Source organism: Narcine bancroftii, chromosome 11 (assembly GCF_036971445.1).
Source record: "Narcine bancroftii isolate sNarBan1 chromosome 11, sNarBan1.hap1, whole genome shotgun sequence".
In the NCBI taxonomy this organism is placed as follows: Eukaryota; Metazoa; Chordata; class Chondrichthyes; order Torpediniformes; family Narcinidae; genus Narcine; species Narcine bancroftii.
The window spans coordinates 24,196,970-24,212,150 of NC_091479.1; the positions used below are offsets into that span (position 1 = coordinate 24,196,970).

At 38.9% G+C, this 15,181-nt stretch overlaps 1 protein-coding gene across 6 annotated transcripts in view; it reads right to left on the reverse strand.

Moving 5' to 3' along the window:
* vps13c (vacuolar protein sorting 13 homolog C) overlaps window positions 1-14,666 on the reverse strand; it is a 425,868-nt gene extending 411,202 nt beyond the window's left edge. For all 6 annotated transcript variants that reach the window (XR_011346402.1, XM_069902927.1, XM_069902926.1 and 3 more), the window contains exon 1: window positions 14,478-14,666. Coding sequence is in view for 5 of the 6 variants with exons in the window: in XM_069902927.1 (XP_069759028.1) it covers window positions 14,478-14,577 (100 nt within the window). In the remaining variant the exon portion in view is untranslated. The remainder of the gene's footprint in view (window positions 1-14,477) is intronic.
* Window positions 14,667-15,181: the final 515 nt, after the last annotated feature.

A 15,181-nucleotide genomic window follows, 5' to 3' on the forward strand; every position in this document is an offset into this window, starting at 1 on the left:
AGATGAAGACATGTAATAAGAGTAAAAATGACCACGATTTATATCTATGTGGGTAAAGAGGTATATGTGTATATATGTATAATGTGCATACATGAATGTATCCGTATTTAGAGGAAAATATAGATAGTACAGACAAGAATTAATAAGGGAAGGAAAAGGAATAGAGGGAATAAGGAGGGAATTAAAAGAGTGACCTTTGTCACATATGAAAAGTGAAATCTTTTCTGGGGAGGGCTGGGTGGGGGGGTGTTACGGTCACTGCAAAATCAGTTGACGCTTGCGAGTGAATTCGCAGATCCAAATGGAGAGGGGAGATGTGGTTGTCCGATAAGGGATAAAGGACAACTCAGGAGGGGAAGGGGGGATTGGGGCTAAAGAAGTTTTAAATAGGAGAATAAGGAAAATGTTTGATGTTTTAGGAATGTTGTCTTATAAAGGTTTCAAAACAAGAAAACAGAAATGGATAAGAAGGAAAGGTAATGATGGAGAAACGGAAAGGGAAGATAAACAAAGTATAAAATGGCTACGTTGAACTATATGACTTTAAATATTAATGAAATACATAACCAAATTAAAAGGAAGAAACTGCTAAATTTACTGAAAAAAGAAAAAATTGATATAGCATTTGTGCAAGAAACACATTTAACTGAATTGGAGCATAAGAAATTAAGGAGAGATTGGGTAGGACACGTAACAGCAGCATCGTATAATTCAAAAGCAAGAGGAGTAGCTATATTAGTTAGTAAAAATGTGCCATTTAAAATAGAAGAGGAAATAATAGATCCAGCAGGGAGATATGTAATGATAAAATGTCAGATATATTCGGAGTTTTGGAATCTACTCAATGTATATTCACCTAACGAAGAAGATCAAAAGTTTATGCAAGATATCTTTTTGAAGGTAGCAGATACGCAAGGGAACATATTAATAGGAGGGGATTTCAACCTGAATTTGGATTCAAATATGGACAAAACTGGGAAAAAAATTAACAGAAAGAACAAAGTAACCAAATTTATAATTAAATCGATGGAAGAAATGCAACTTTTGGATATATGGAGGAAACAACACCCAAAGGAAAAGGAATATTCATATTACTCGGCTAGACATAAAACATACTCAAGAACAGACCTATTTTTGTTATCAGCTCGTATGCAAGATAGAGTAAGAAAAACAGAATATAAAGCTAGAATACTATCGGATCATTCACCCTTAATATTGACAGTAAAGTTAGAGGACATCCCTCCAAGAATGTATAGATGGAGATTAAACCCCATGTTACTTAAAAGGCAGGATTTTAGAGAATTTATTGAAAAACAAATTAAAATGTATTTTGAAATAAATACGGAATCAGTGGAAGATAAGTTTATACTATGGGATGCAATGAAAGCATTCATTAGAGGGCAAATAATAAGTTATGTAACCAAGATGAAGAAGGACTATAATCAGGAAACAGAGCAGTTGGAAAGAGAAATAGTAAATATAGAAAAAGAATTAGCAATGAAGGAAGGTACAACTAAAAGAAGAGAATTGGCAGATAAAAAAATAAAATATGAAACACTACAAACATATAAGGTGGAGAAAAATATAATGAAGACAAAACAGAAATATTATGAACTAGGTGAAAAAACGCACAAAATCCTAGCATGGCAGCTTAAGACAGAACAAGCTAAGAAAATGGTATTGGCATCAAGGAAAAAAGACAAACAAATTACATATAATCCAAAAGAAATCAAGGAAAACTTTAGAGAATTCTATGAACAAATATACCGAACTGAAAACGAAGGGAAAGAAGGGAAAATAGATGAATTTCTAACTAAAATTGAACTACCAAAACTACAAATAGAGGAACAAAATAAATTAACAGAGCCATTTGGAATAGTAGAAATACAAGAGATAATAAAAAAATTACCAAATAATAAGACACCAGGAGAGGATGGATTCCCAATAGAATTCTATAAAACATTTAAAGACTTATTAATTCCTCCCCTCCTGGAAGTAATCAACCAGATTGATAAAACACAAAGCTTACCAGATTCATGTAAAACAGCAATAATTACAGTAATACTAAAGCAAGGGAAAGATCCACTCACACCAGCGTCATATAGACCAATATCTTTACTTAACACAGATTATAAGATAATAGCTAAATTATTAGCAAACAGATTAGCAGAGTATGTACCGAAAATGGTAAATCTAGACCAAACTGGATTTATCAAAAAAAGACGCACAACAGACAATATTTGTAAATTTATTAACTTAATTCATGCAGTAGAAGGGAATAAAGCACCAACAGTAGCAGTTGCTTTAGACGCAGAGAAGGCCTTTGACAGAGTAGAATGGAATTATTTGTTCAAAGTATTGCAAAAATTCAGTTTTCCGGAGAAGTATATTAATTGGATTAAAGCATTATATAAGGGACCATTAGCGAAAGTGACAGTAAATGGACATGTATCAAAGCAATTTAACTTAAGCAGGTCAACACGACAGGGATGCCCACTATCACCTTTATTGTTTGCGTTAGCTATAGAACCATTAGCATAATTGATAAGAACAGAAAATAATATAAAAGGGATAAAAATAAAAGACAAGGAATATAAAATCAGTTTATTTGCGGATGATGTTATAGTATACTTAACAGAACCAGAACTATCAATAAAAGAATTATATAAGAAATTGAAGGAATATGGAGAAGTGTCGGGTTACAAGATCAACGTAAATAAAAGAGAAGCAATGCCTATGAATGATGCGGATTTCTCAAAATTTAAGAAAGAATCACCATTTAGATGGCAAATGCAAGCAATAAGATACCTAGGTGTACAAATAAACAAAAATCTCAGCCAACTATATAAACTCAATTATTATCCACTAATGAAAAAATTACAGGATGATTTAGAGCATTGGAAAGATTTACCATTAACACTAATAGGAAGGATAAACTGTATTAAAATGAACATTTTTCCAAGGATATTATACCTATTTCAGGCATTGCCAATACAACTGACAGAGAAATTCTTCAAGGAGTTAAAGAAAATAATAAGGAAATTTTTATGGAAAGGGGGGAAACCGAGGATAGCACTAGATAAATTAACAGAATGGTATAAACAAGGAGGCTTACAACTGCCAAACTTTAAAAATTATTATAGAGCCGCACAATTAAGATACCTATCAGATTTTTATCAAACAAGGGAAAAGCCAGATTGGACTAGATTAGAATTAGATAAAATAGGGGAAAAGATACCTGAACACATATTATATAAATGAGATGAAAAATTGGTACAACATAGAAGTTCTCCAGTATTACATCATCTCCTCAATATTTGGAAGAAGATTCATGTAGAAAGAAATAAAACAAATTATCAATTACCAAAACTAATATTGACGCAAAACAAGTTACTCCCTTTTACAATAGATAACCTTTCCTTTAGAGAATGGGAGAAAAAAAGGATTAAAAGAATAGAAAATTGTTTTTCAGGAAATAGATTATTATCCTTTGAACAAATGAAAGATAAATACAATATAACTCAAGATACAGCACTGGCATATTACCAATTGAGATCCTACTTGAAGGATAAATTAGGAAGCAGTTTGAGTTTGCCAGAGGGAAGTAACTTTGAATATGTGATTACAGATACAATGATAATCAAAAGATTTATAACAAATATGTATATTAAACTGCAAGAAAAGGAGAATGAGGAAACAAATGGTAAAACTAAACAAAAATGGGAACAGGATTTAAATATAAAGATAAAAAAGGAAACATGGGAGAAGTTATGCTCTGGAACGATGAGAAATACAATAAATACGAGGTTACGTATGATACAATATAACTGGTTACACAGGCTATACATTACACCTCAAAAGTTAAATAAATGGGACCCAACAGTATCTGATAGATGTTTTCAATGTAAAAAAGAAATGGGAACAACAATTCATGCAATCTGGACATGTGAAAAAGTAGAAAAATTTTGGGAAGATCTCAATCAGATATTAAATAAAATAACAGAAAACAATATACCAAAGAATCCAGAGATCTTTCTCCTAAGAAACATAAAAAACAAAGAATTTGGAATTGATTTGGAGGATGCACAAAAAAGATTTGTTAAGATAGCTCTAGCCGTAGCAAAAAAATGAATTATGTCAACCTGGAAATTGGAAGATAATTTGAAAATACAACAATGGTATATATAAATGAATAAATGTATTCCATTAGAAAAAATAACATATAGTTTAAGAAATAATATTGAAATATTCAAACAAATATGGGAGCCTTATATTAAACACAATAGCGAAAACCTACCGGGGACAATCACTACCTAAGTTAACGGAAGGAAAAGGAAATAAAAAGAATGGACTCAGTGGAATTTCTGGTGTATTTTTATTGAATGACAACATTGTCTGACTGGTTTAATGTATCCTAGATGTTGTACCTTAAATGGACGGGAGGGGGGAGGTGGGGAGGGTGGGAGGGGAGGAGGGGTGGTGGGGGGGGGAGAAAATGACATTGTATATGTGTGAAAAGGAAAAAATGTGTATCATGGTTAATGTGATTAATGGTGTGAAAAATAAAAAAAATTTAAAAAAAAGAAACCTTTTCCGGATCAATCTCAGAGAGCAGTTTTAATCAGGTGCTTGAGATATCAAGACTGAGAGACGATTTTGCATTTTGCAGTTCATAAAGCCTGTGTTGCTCAGACCCCTATGATGGTTCAGGGAAATAGGGTTTTTTTCTATGCAGATTTAAGTCAAGAGGTTATTCAGAGACGTCAGGAATTTAATCCAGCTGCAGCAGTTTTGTGAAAGAAGGGATATAAATTTGCTTTTCAATACCCTGCAGTATTGAAGGTGTTTTATGGGCAATGTCAATCTCAATTCTTTGAGAAGGCTCAGGATGCATTAACCTTTGCTAATTCTTTGCCAGATTACAAATTGAGTCAAGATTTGTCAACAAAACCTTTGGTGAACATAATCAAGACCAAGAACGGGAACGGGAATGGGAAGAAAATGTTGGAAACTGCGCAACTGATTGAAGTGGGAGGATATTCAAGTTCAGTCTGGACTATAAGATAATTATATGTATTTTTTCCTTGTGAGGTTCGGTCGGGGGGAGGTGGATGACCCTGCTGTTTCCAAAGTCATCATCCACCTGTGGTATTGACCACACGCAGTCAATTGAAGGGGTTATGCTTTTGCAATAGTTTTTTCTAGATGCTTTTTTAGTTATTTAGGGTGGGGTTTTTTTGTTTTTGTTCGTTTTTGATAAGTTTTTTTTTAGGAGCCTTTATTTTGTAGTTGTATTTGCTGTGTGAGGTGCCTTTTATATAACTGTATTAATATGTCTAGTTTGAATTTTGCGTTTTAATGTGAAAGGTCTTAATAACCCGATTAAAAGGAAACGAATTTTAGCTTATATTAAGATGAAGGTAATATTGCTTTTTTACAAGAAACTCATTTGACTGAGAAAGAACATCTGAAATTAAAGAGGAACTGGGTTGGACATGTTGTTGCGTCCTCCTCTAATTCTAAAGCTAGAATTATGCAGGAATTTTAATACATAAAAATTTAACTTTTGTATTAGAATCAGTTTCAGAGTATTGACTGTTAATTGTAAATTTTTTTCAGAAGCTTGGACTTTGTTGAATGTTTATGCTCCAAATGACGATGATGAACAATTTATTACTGATGCTTTTTTGGGTCTGAATCAGGTGAATGAAAATATCTTAGTAGGAGGAGACTTTAATTGCTGTTTGGATCCCTTATTGGATAAATCTCCAAAAACTGAAAAAAACTAAGATGGCTGAGCGTTTGTCAGTAGTTATGAAGGAACTGAATGTGGTAGAAATATGGAGGAGATTGAACCCAACTGAGAAAGACTTTTCATTTTATTCAGCGAGACACGAATCTTTTTCTGGAATTGAGTTATTTTTAATATAGGCACAATACAGGGGAGAATTACTAATGCTGAATATAAAAGTAGGATTTTGTCTGATCATTCTTTGTTATTAATTTCCTGTGTTGGTTCCGAAACTGTTCAATCTACTTCTTTGGCTTGGCTTCGCAGACGAAGATTTATGGAGGGGTAACGTCCACGTCAGCTGCAGGCTCGTTCGTGGCTGACAAGTCCGATGCGGGATAGGCAGACGCGGTTGCAAGGGAAAATTGGTTGGTTGGGGTTGGGTGTTGGGTTTTTCCTCCTTTGTCTGGGCTCTGCGGTCTTCTTCAAAGGAGGTTGCTGCCCACCGAACTGTGAGAGGCCAAGATGCACGGTTTGAGGCAATATCAGCCCACTGGCGGTGGTCAATGTGGCAGGCACCAAGAGATTTCTTTAGGCAGGTACAATCTACTTACCATTGGAGATTTAACACAATGTTGTTAAAACAACCTGAATTTGTGGCTTTTATTCGGGACAGTTAAATGAAAATTCAGTTCAGAGCAAGTTTATACTATGGGATGCTTTAAAAGCATATTTAAGGGGACAAATTATTAGTTATTCAACTAAAGTTAAGAAACAGTACTTGGTAGAAAGTCATAAAATGGAGGTGGAAATTGGTGTTTTAGAGCACACATGTCAAACTCAGGCCCGCGGGCCAAATTTGGCCTGTGATATAATTATATTTGGCCCGCAAGATCATATCAAATATGTATTAGAGCTGGCCCGCTGGACCTTTCTGAACGAGAAGCAAAAGCTCCAGAAGGTGGAGGAGATGAAAAGAAGTCTGGTTTTACAGCAAACTATGTTCACCAAAGCAGAATCCCAAAGTGAGCCTGCTGTAAAAGTTAGTTTTATTATGGCCGCAGAGATCGCCAAATCAGCCAGGCCCTTTACGTTGGGAGAGTTTGTTAAAAAATGCCTGCTCAAAGTTTGCGATGTCATTTCCCCAGATAAAAAGCAAACGTTTTTAAATGTGAGCCTGAGCAGAAACACCGTGGCTGCGCGTGCTTTTGAGCTTGCTACTAATCTACAAGAACAACTAAAGGAGAAGGGGAAAGATTTTATGGCATACTCACTTGCTGTAGACGAGAGCAGCGACACATCAGATACTGCCCAGCTATCAATATTCATCCGTGGAGTGGACACGAAACTTTCCGTTACAGAGGAACTTTTAGGATTAAAATCCATGCATGGCACAACCACAGGAAAAGAAATCTTCGAGGAGGTGTCCAAATGTCTCAATGAAATGATGCTGCCTTGGGATAAACTTGTGGGACTAACGACAGAGGTGCGCCCGCGATGTGCGGTCAGAAAAGTAGACTGGTGGGCAGGATTCGGGTGAAGATGCGGGAGAATCATGCAGGTGAGCTTACAGTTTACCACCGCATAATCCACGAGGAAGCCTTGTGTGGCAAAGCCTTGAAAATGGAGCATATTATGAACACTGTAACTCGAGTAGTTAACTTCATAAGAGCCAAAGGTTTAAATCACCGCCAGTTCAAGTCATTTCTGGAGGAGTTAGGGTCAGAATACGGAGACGTGCCCTATCACACAGAGGTGTGATGGCTTAGCCGAGGAAAAGTACTGAAGAGATGTTTTGAGCTGCGTGAAGAAATATACTTCTTCTGGAAAGTTTAACCAAAACTATTGTTAAACATTTATTTTAATAAGAAAAAGTTTAACATTACATATGTTGAAAGAAGAGAAAACATGCAGATGTTGTTGAAAATTTTCAATAAATATTTAGTTTGGCCCTCGACTTAGTCTAAGTTTTTAATTTTGGCCCTCGGTGAATGTGAGTTTGACACCCCTGTTTTAGAGAGTTACAAAAGAATTCAACAGAAGGTAGAAAGATACAGTTATCTAATCTGAAGTTATATTACAATACCTTACAGACATATAAATATGAGAAGTTAATACAAAGATCTAAACAGCATTATTATGAGTTGGGAGAACGAGCTCAAAGCCTAGCAATTAAAAACTGAGCAAGTCTCTAGGACAATAAATGCGGTAAGGAAAGGTTCTGTGGTTACTTTTAAACCCCAAGAGATTAATGATGAATTTCACTCTTTTTATCAAGACTTATATACCTCTGGGGTTAATCAGGATACTAATCGAGTAGAATCTTTCTTGGCTGATTTTGATCTTCCATCATTGAATGAGAAAGATGTACAGGAGTTAGATAGTTCGTTTACTGATTTAGAAATCAAGGAAGTGTTACAAACTATGCCAAATGGAAAATACCTGGAGAAGATGGTTTTACTTTAGGGTTTTATGAAGAATTTTATGATTTGTTGCTTCCAATATTTATGAAATTTTTGAGACAAGCTTCTGAAATATCTGCCCTTACAGAATCACTGTTATTCCAAATCAGGATAGAGATCCATTGAAAGTAGCTTCTTATAGACCGATTTCTTTGTTAAATGTGGATTATAAAATTTTAGCTGAAGTGCTTGCAAATAGCCTTGCAAAATACTTATCACAATTGATACATGTAGATCAAGCAGTTTTATTAAGAATCGATATTCTGCTGATAATGTCGTTAAATTGATTACATTAATTAATGCATCACGAAAACAATCCAACCAACCGTTGATAGCAGCTTTAGATGCCAAAAAAGCTTTTGATCGTGTTGAGTGGCACTTTTTGTTTAAAGTTTTGAAACATTTAAATTTTTGTCCACTCTTCACTGGTTGGGTAAAGGCCCTATATAAAAATTTGTCAGCTAGAGTAGTGACAAATGGACAAATTTCATCTTTGTTTAGTTTAATTAGATCAACTAGACAAGGATGTCCTTTGTCACCAGCTTTATTTGCATTAGTTATTGAACCACTGGCTCAACTCATTAGGCAGGATGCAAATATTAAAGAAATTAGAGTGGGAGAGGAGGAATACAAGATTAATTCATTTGCAAATGATGTATCTAAGGAGTCTTTGAAGCAACTTCAAAAATGTTTGGGAAAATATGGGGAAATGTCAGGTTATAAAGTTAACTGGAATAAAAGTGAATTATTACCAATATCAAGTGAAGATTATTCAGACGGTAAATAGATCACTCAATTTCGATGGTCTGATTAATATTTAGGTGTGGTAGTAGATGTGGATTTCCAACATTTGTATCAATTAAGTTATGTACCTTTATTGAATAAAATTAAATTTGATTTGAGTAGGTAGAAATAATTGCCTTTAACTTTAATGGAATGAGTGAATTGTATTAAAATGAATATATTTCCCCATATTCAATATTTTTTTCAATCTATTCCTTGTTCTCTTCCAAAGGTTTTTTTAAAGCTAAGTTATCTAGGGTTTCCCTACAAAAATTAACATGGAAATATGTACTAGGAGGACTTCAATTACCAAATTTTCAGAATTATTGCAAAGCAGCTCAATTACAATTTATAAATCGAATGATTGATGTTGATCAACCCCCAGTGTAGGCTAAAGTCGAATTGACAGATTTCAGAATCTAAAGTTTGATATTTTATTTATAAATGGAATCCTTATCTTTTAAAAAAACTTACAAGTTACCAATAATTAGACATTTGTTGGAGATTTGGTATAATAGAGATCAAATTATTGGCACGAAAGGTAAAATAACTGCTAGAACTCCAGTGTATCAGGATAGGATTATTCCTTTTTCTATGAATAATCATTATTTTAAAATTTGAGTCTCAAAGGGTATTAGAATTGAAGAAAACTCTTTGAGAGGGCAGTGTTTCTTTCTTTTACTGGACTTCAAGAAAAATTTGGAATACCAGCAAATTTGTTATTTGCTTATTATCAAGAACGGGCCTTATTAAAGTATAATTTTGGACAGGAGTTAAAATTGCCCTATCAGACTAGGTTTGAGAAGTTGATTATGGAAAGTTCAAAAAAAGGGTTTATATCAGAAATGTATGTATTGTTGCAAGAGAAGATGAGTAAACCTGGTATGCTTAAAACAAAGGGTAAATGGGAGAAGGATTTAGATCTCCCTATATCTCAAGAGGAATAGATGATGTTGTGTAAAGATATTGTAACTAGGTTAATTAATGTAAGATATAGTTTAGTTAAATTATAATTTTTTTACATAAGGTGTATCTAACCCCAGAGAAATTGAAAAGATATGGTTTTAGTTCATCGGATTTGTGTTTTCGGTGTGGAGAGCAGAAGGGTACATTTATACATTCAGTTTGGACTTGTGACAAGGTGAAAGTTTTTTGGAAGAAAATTATGGCATTTTTGGACCATTTATTCAAAATTGAATTATTATTTGATCCATTACTTTTTCTATTGGGATACATGATGAATTTAAGAGTTGGTTTAAAACTGGATAAGTTTCAAATTAGCATTTATTCGCTTGGCTCTGGCAGTGGCTAGAAAATGTATAGCGGTTACATTGAAAAAGGATATAGACTGAAATATCCAACAATGGCATAAATGAGTTGAAATCTTGTATTTATTTAGAAAAAAATTACATATAATTTACATAATTATTCCTTTTTTACTAAAATGTGGACACCATATCTAAAATGTATGGATTTGAATATAGTTTAAGTAGTTTATAGATATGGCACACTCCAAGGAATACAATTCATTGATTTATGTATCAGGTTCCCAATTTAGGGGTAGTGGGGGGGGGGGTTTAGTTGGAGGCAGGGAGGGGGAGAAGGGGTAGTAGGGAATTATTATGTATTTTGACAATGATTTATTGTAAGACGGTTTTTCTTTTTATATGTTTGTATTTTATAACATATAAAGTTTTTAAAAGTGTGCCGCCCAAACACACTCATGTGACCAATTAACCTTCAAACCCCATACATCTTTGGAATATGTATTGAAACTGGAGCACCCAGAGGAAACCCATGCAGACACAGGGAGAACATACAAACTCCTCACAGACAACACTGGTTCACTGATGTTGTAATAGCATTGCGCGAACAACACAATGTGTGCTGTCAAGTTTTCTAGAATGAAAAGTGGGCGGCACGGTTAGCCTAGCAGGTAGCACAACACTATTAATAGTGCCAGCAACCCGAGTTCGAATCCGGCACTGCCTGCAAGGAGCTTATATATTCTCCCCATGGGTTTCCTCCAGGTACTCCAGTTTCCTCACACCCTTCATAACCATCTTGGCCCCTCTCGTCTGTACCTATTTAAGTGATCTCCTCTAGTCCCACTTGCCTGAACCCTCCCCATAACCCTCCAATCCCCTCACATCCATGCACCTATCCAACTTTTTCTTAAATTACAAAATTGACCAGGTGCTGCAACCACCTCTTCCAGGTCATTCCCCTCTGCCACCACTCTGAGTGAAGCGGCTCCCTCTCATGTTACTTCTAAACTTACAACCCCTCGTTCCAATTTCACCTAACCTCAAGGGGAAGAGCCTATTCACATCTTCTCTATCAATCCCCCCTCATAATTTTAAATACCTCTATCAAATCCCCCCTCAACCTTCTACGCTCCAATGAATAAAGACTCAAATCCCCCCCCTCAACCTTCTACGCTCCAATGAATAAAGACCCAGTCTAATCAATCTTTCTTGTATTCGAGATACTGCAATCCAGGCAACATTTTAGTAGATCTTTTCTGCACCCTCTCTACCTTATTGATATCCTTCCTATAATTTGGGGACCTGAACTGCACACAATATTCCAAACTTAGCCTCACCAACACCTTGAATAGTCTCAACATCGCTTCCCAACTCCTATATTCTATGCTTTGATTTATAAAGGCCAGAATACCAAAAGCCTTCGTTATGAGATTCCACTTTCAAGGAATGATGGAACAGTTATTCCAAGGTCTCTCTGTTCCTCTGCATTTATCAACGCCTTCCCCTTCACCAAATATGTCCTGTTTTGATTATTTTTCCCAAAATGAAGCACCTCACACTTATCTACATTAAACTCCATCTGCCATCTTTTCAGCCCAGTCTTCTAAGCGTCAAAATCCTTCTGCAGTCCACAAAAATCCTCCTCATTATCCACAACTCCCCCTATTTTTGTATTGTCCGCATATTTACTAATCCTATTTACCACTCCTTCATCCAAACCATTAATGTAAATGACAAACAACAAGGAACCCGATACTGATCCCTGAGGCACACGACTCGTCACCAGCTTCCATCCTGACAGACAGAGATTGTAGGTTAATTCAGATATTTGGGCAGCATGGACTCATGGGCTGGAAGGGCCTGTTACCATTCTGTATGTCTATTAAATTAAATATAAATAGCAGGGTAATTCTGTATTTTTGTCATTTGATCCAATGCCGTGCAAATCACGATTATTTTATATAAACGTGTGGGGGGTGGGGCGGCGGGTAAGGTCTGGGCTCAATGTCCCGCTCACCCATGGAAAGTGTACACGTAATACATCACCTCTCCTTTCTATGTGTAGTGATTGCCACGTGGCCACTGTCTGGGTTGCCAAGCAAGAGGTCACTGCAAATAGTCTCTCCTACATTACTGTGTCCAAGGCAACACCTTCTCATCGGTGTCCCCCGTTTCCACCAGGTTTGCTACATCATGGCGCAATCGAGTGTCTGGCAGTATAACTGGATGGGTAGGCTGGGCTCGTTAGCCTTGGTTGACAGCTAACATAAGAGAAGAAAAATTATGATTTGAAACTCAGGTAGATGGGGCTCGTTAGCCTCATCAGTCACTCCGACATAACACTTATAGAGGACCTGGCTGTCACCGTCCCAGCATGCGAGGCCATGGCAGATAAACCCTGGGTGTAAAGGGTGGGGCCAGCACAGCGCACACTGCACTTCCCCCTAAAAAATCCATTGTGCAGCCTCAAAGAACCTTCACGTCTACGATCCTTCCTGGCTCTTCGTTCACTAAGCCAATCGATGGTGATGAAATTAACATGGATAATGACAATAGGACTTGCTTGAGCTTGTTTATAATTCTAATACTAACCCTAACATTTATGGTTAAAAGCACAAAAGCTGGGAAGAATATTTTTGAGATTGTCATTTTACTGGTGTACCACAAGGAACAGGATGAGGAGGTGGTTGATGCCGCTCACTATTAGGGTGACTCTCTTAAAGCGTCCCTGCTTAATTAAGACTTGCCCCAGTCCAAAGTTTTATCCATAAACTTGGGGGAGGGAGGGGGTTAATTATATATGATGTTATAATGTCTTTTGGGGGCTCCATAGGGAGGAGGAACCTGCAGATGCAGAGATAGTTAAACGTTTTTGAAAAATGTGACTGAAAATAAAAGTGAAGTTGCAAGTGAAGTTTGTCTAGTATAGCAATTTTGTCTTTTAAACTCACTGAAACATACAAGATTTGAAAGGGACTGAAATGATAGGTATTGAGAGGATGAAGAATTTAAGATCCAGGAGACATGGTCTCAAAATAAGAGATCAGGCATTTGGAACAAAGTATTTCCAGAGTCAGAGGATTTGTACTTTCTACCAAAAAATGCCGAGGCTCCACAAATAAAAGGTCTGCAGACTTTACTCAAAGAGAATCAAGTCAAAGTGGACATGGGGGAAGAAGATCAATTATAACTTTATTGAATTGCATAGGTTAAAGGAGTTTTGCACATTCGAGTTGTTCCTTAATAAAAATCCTGCAGACGGTGGAATCTCCCTGTACGTAATGTTGATCAGGCAACACATTTTAAAACAACACTGTTCTTCAATAAATTTAATGAGCATAACATCCAACACTTTTAGTGGAATGTTTACCAACATTTTCATCCAGTTGCACAGTGGATGTATTTGCAAACAGTTCATAAGTTTCGCCTTCATGAAGGAAATTTCAAATGCAAAACAAGAAACATCATACAAATTCTGTGCTTGTTATGTAAAGCACATTTTAACAGAACTAACTGCCCAGTCACTTCTCAAATCATTCATCATGTTTTAGCACGAAAGCAACGGCTTAACATTAACATGAAGAGTGCTCACCCACCTTCTATCCCCAACAAACCTGTTCCCTCTCCTCCCGTTCTCACCCACTCAAATCCACCACCTTCACCTATCTCCCACCCCAACAACTTCACCAGTCCTCAACCTGTCACCGATCACACCCCCTCAGCAGCCACACCCTCACCAACTTCCGTCCCCATCGCCCAGCTTGAATTCCCACCCCCCCCCCACCCCCACCCCCGCCTGGCCCACCTCGGAGGGGGAGACGACCACCCCCACCTGGCCCACCTCGGGGGGGGGGGGGGGGGGGGGGACGACCACCCCCACCTGGCCCACCTCGGGGGGGGGGGGACGACCACCCCCACCTGGCCCACCTCGGAGAGAGGGGGGAGGGAACGACTACCGCCGCCTGGCCCACCTCGGGGGGGGGGGGGGGGGACGACCACTCCCGCCTGGTCCACCTCCGGGGAGGGGGGGGGACGACCACATCCGCCTGGCCCACCCCCACCCCCACCCCCACCCCCACCCCCACCCCGCCCACGACCACCCCCACCGCCCGTGTTGCGCCACGGGGCCGGGGCTGTGCCGGGCCGGAAGGGGTGCAAGGACACTGCCGGAGCCGAGACCGGGAGGGGAGCGGCGCTACCGGGGATACGGGGCGGGGGGGGGGAGGGCCTCACCTCCCCAGATGCCCAGCTTCAGCTGCGACTTGTCCAGATTCTCCACATAATCCCCCAGGAAGCGGTTCAGCAGGTCAGCGACCAGCGACTCGAACACCATCGCGCCCCCCGGGAGCGTGACGCTGCAGCACGCGCACACGGCCCAGCACAGGCGTCCGCCGCCCCAGCCCAGACGCGTCACCCCGCCACTTCCCAGACGCCAGCCCCAGCACGTGACCCAGCCGCAGCCCGTGCGCCCTGCCGAGTGCGTGAACCGCCACAGGTCGCGCGCCCGGCCCTGCGCGTGAGCGGCCACAGGACGAGCGTCCATCACGTTCCTCCCCTCCCCTCCCCTCTCCCGGCCCGGGCTGGGTCGAGCAGCGTCCGTGGAGAGAGAAGGGGCAGTAACACGACGCCCAGGATGGGCACAGAGCAGCCCATCTCAGTGTCAGAGGAGGACAGGTTACTCGTGTGAGCCGATAGGGCTCGGGTGGGACCAGTGTGGGTGGGACAGGTGTAGGGGACATGGGCAGTGGGACAGGTGTAGGGGACATGGGCAGTGGGACAGGTGTAGGGGACATGGGCAGTGGGGCAGGTCCATGGATGGGACAGGTTTAGGAGGACATGCGCAGTGGGACACGTCCATGTGTGGGACAGGTGTAGGGGACATGGGCAGTGGGACAGGTCCATGGGTGGGACAGGTTTATGGGGACATGGGCAGTGGG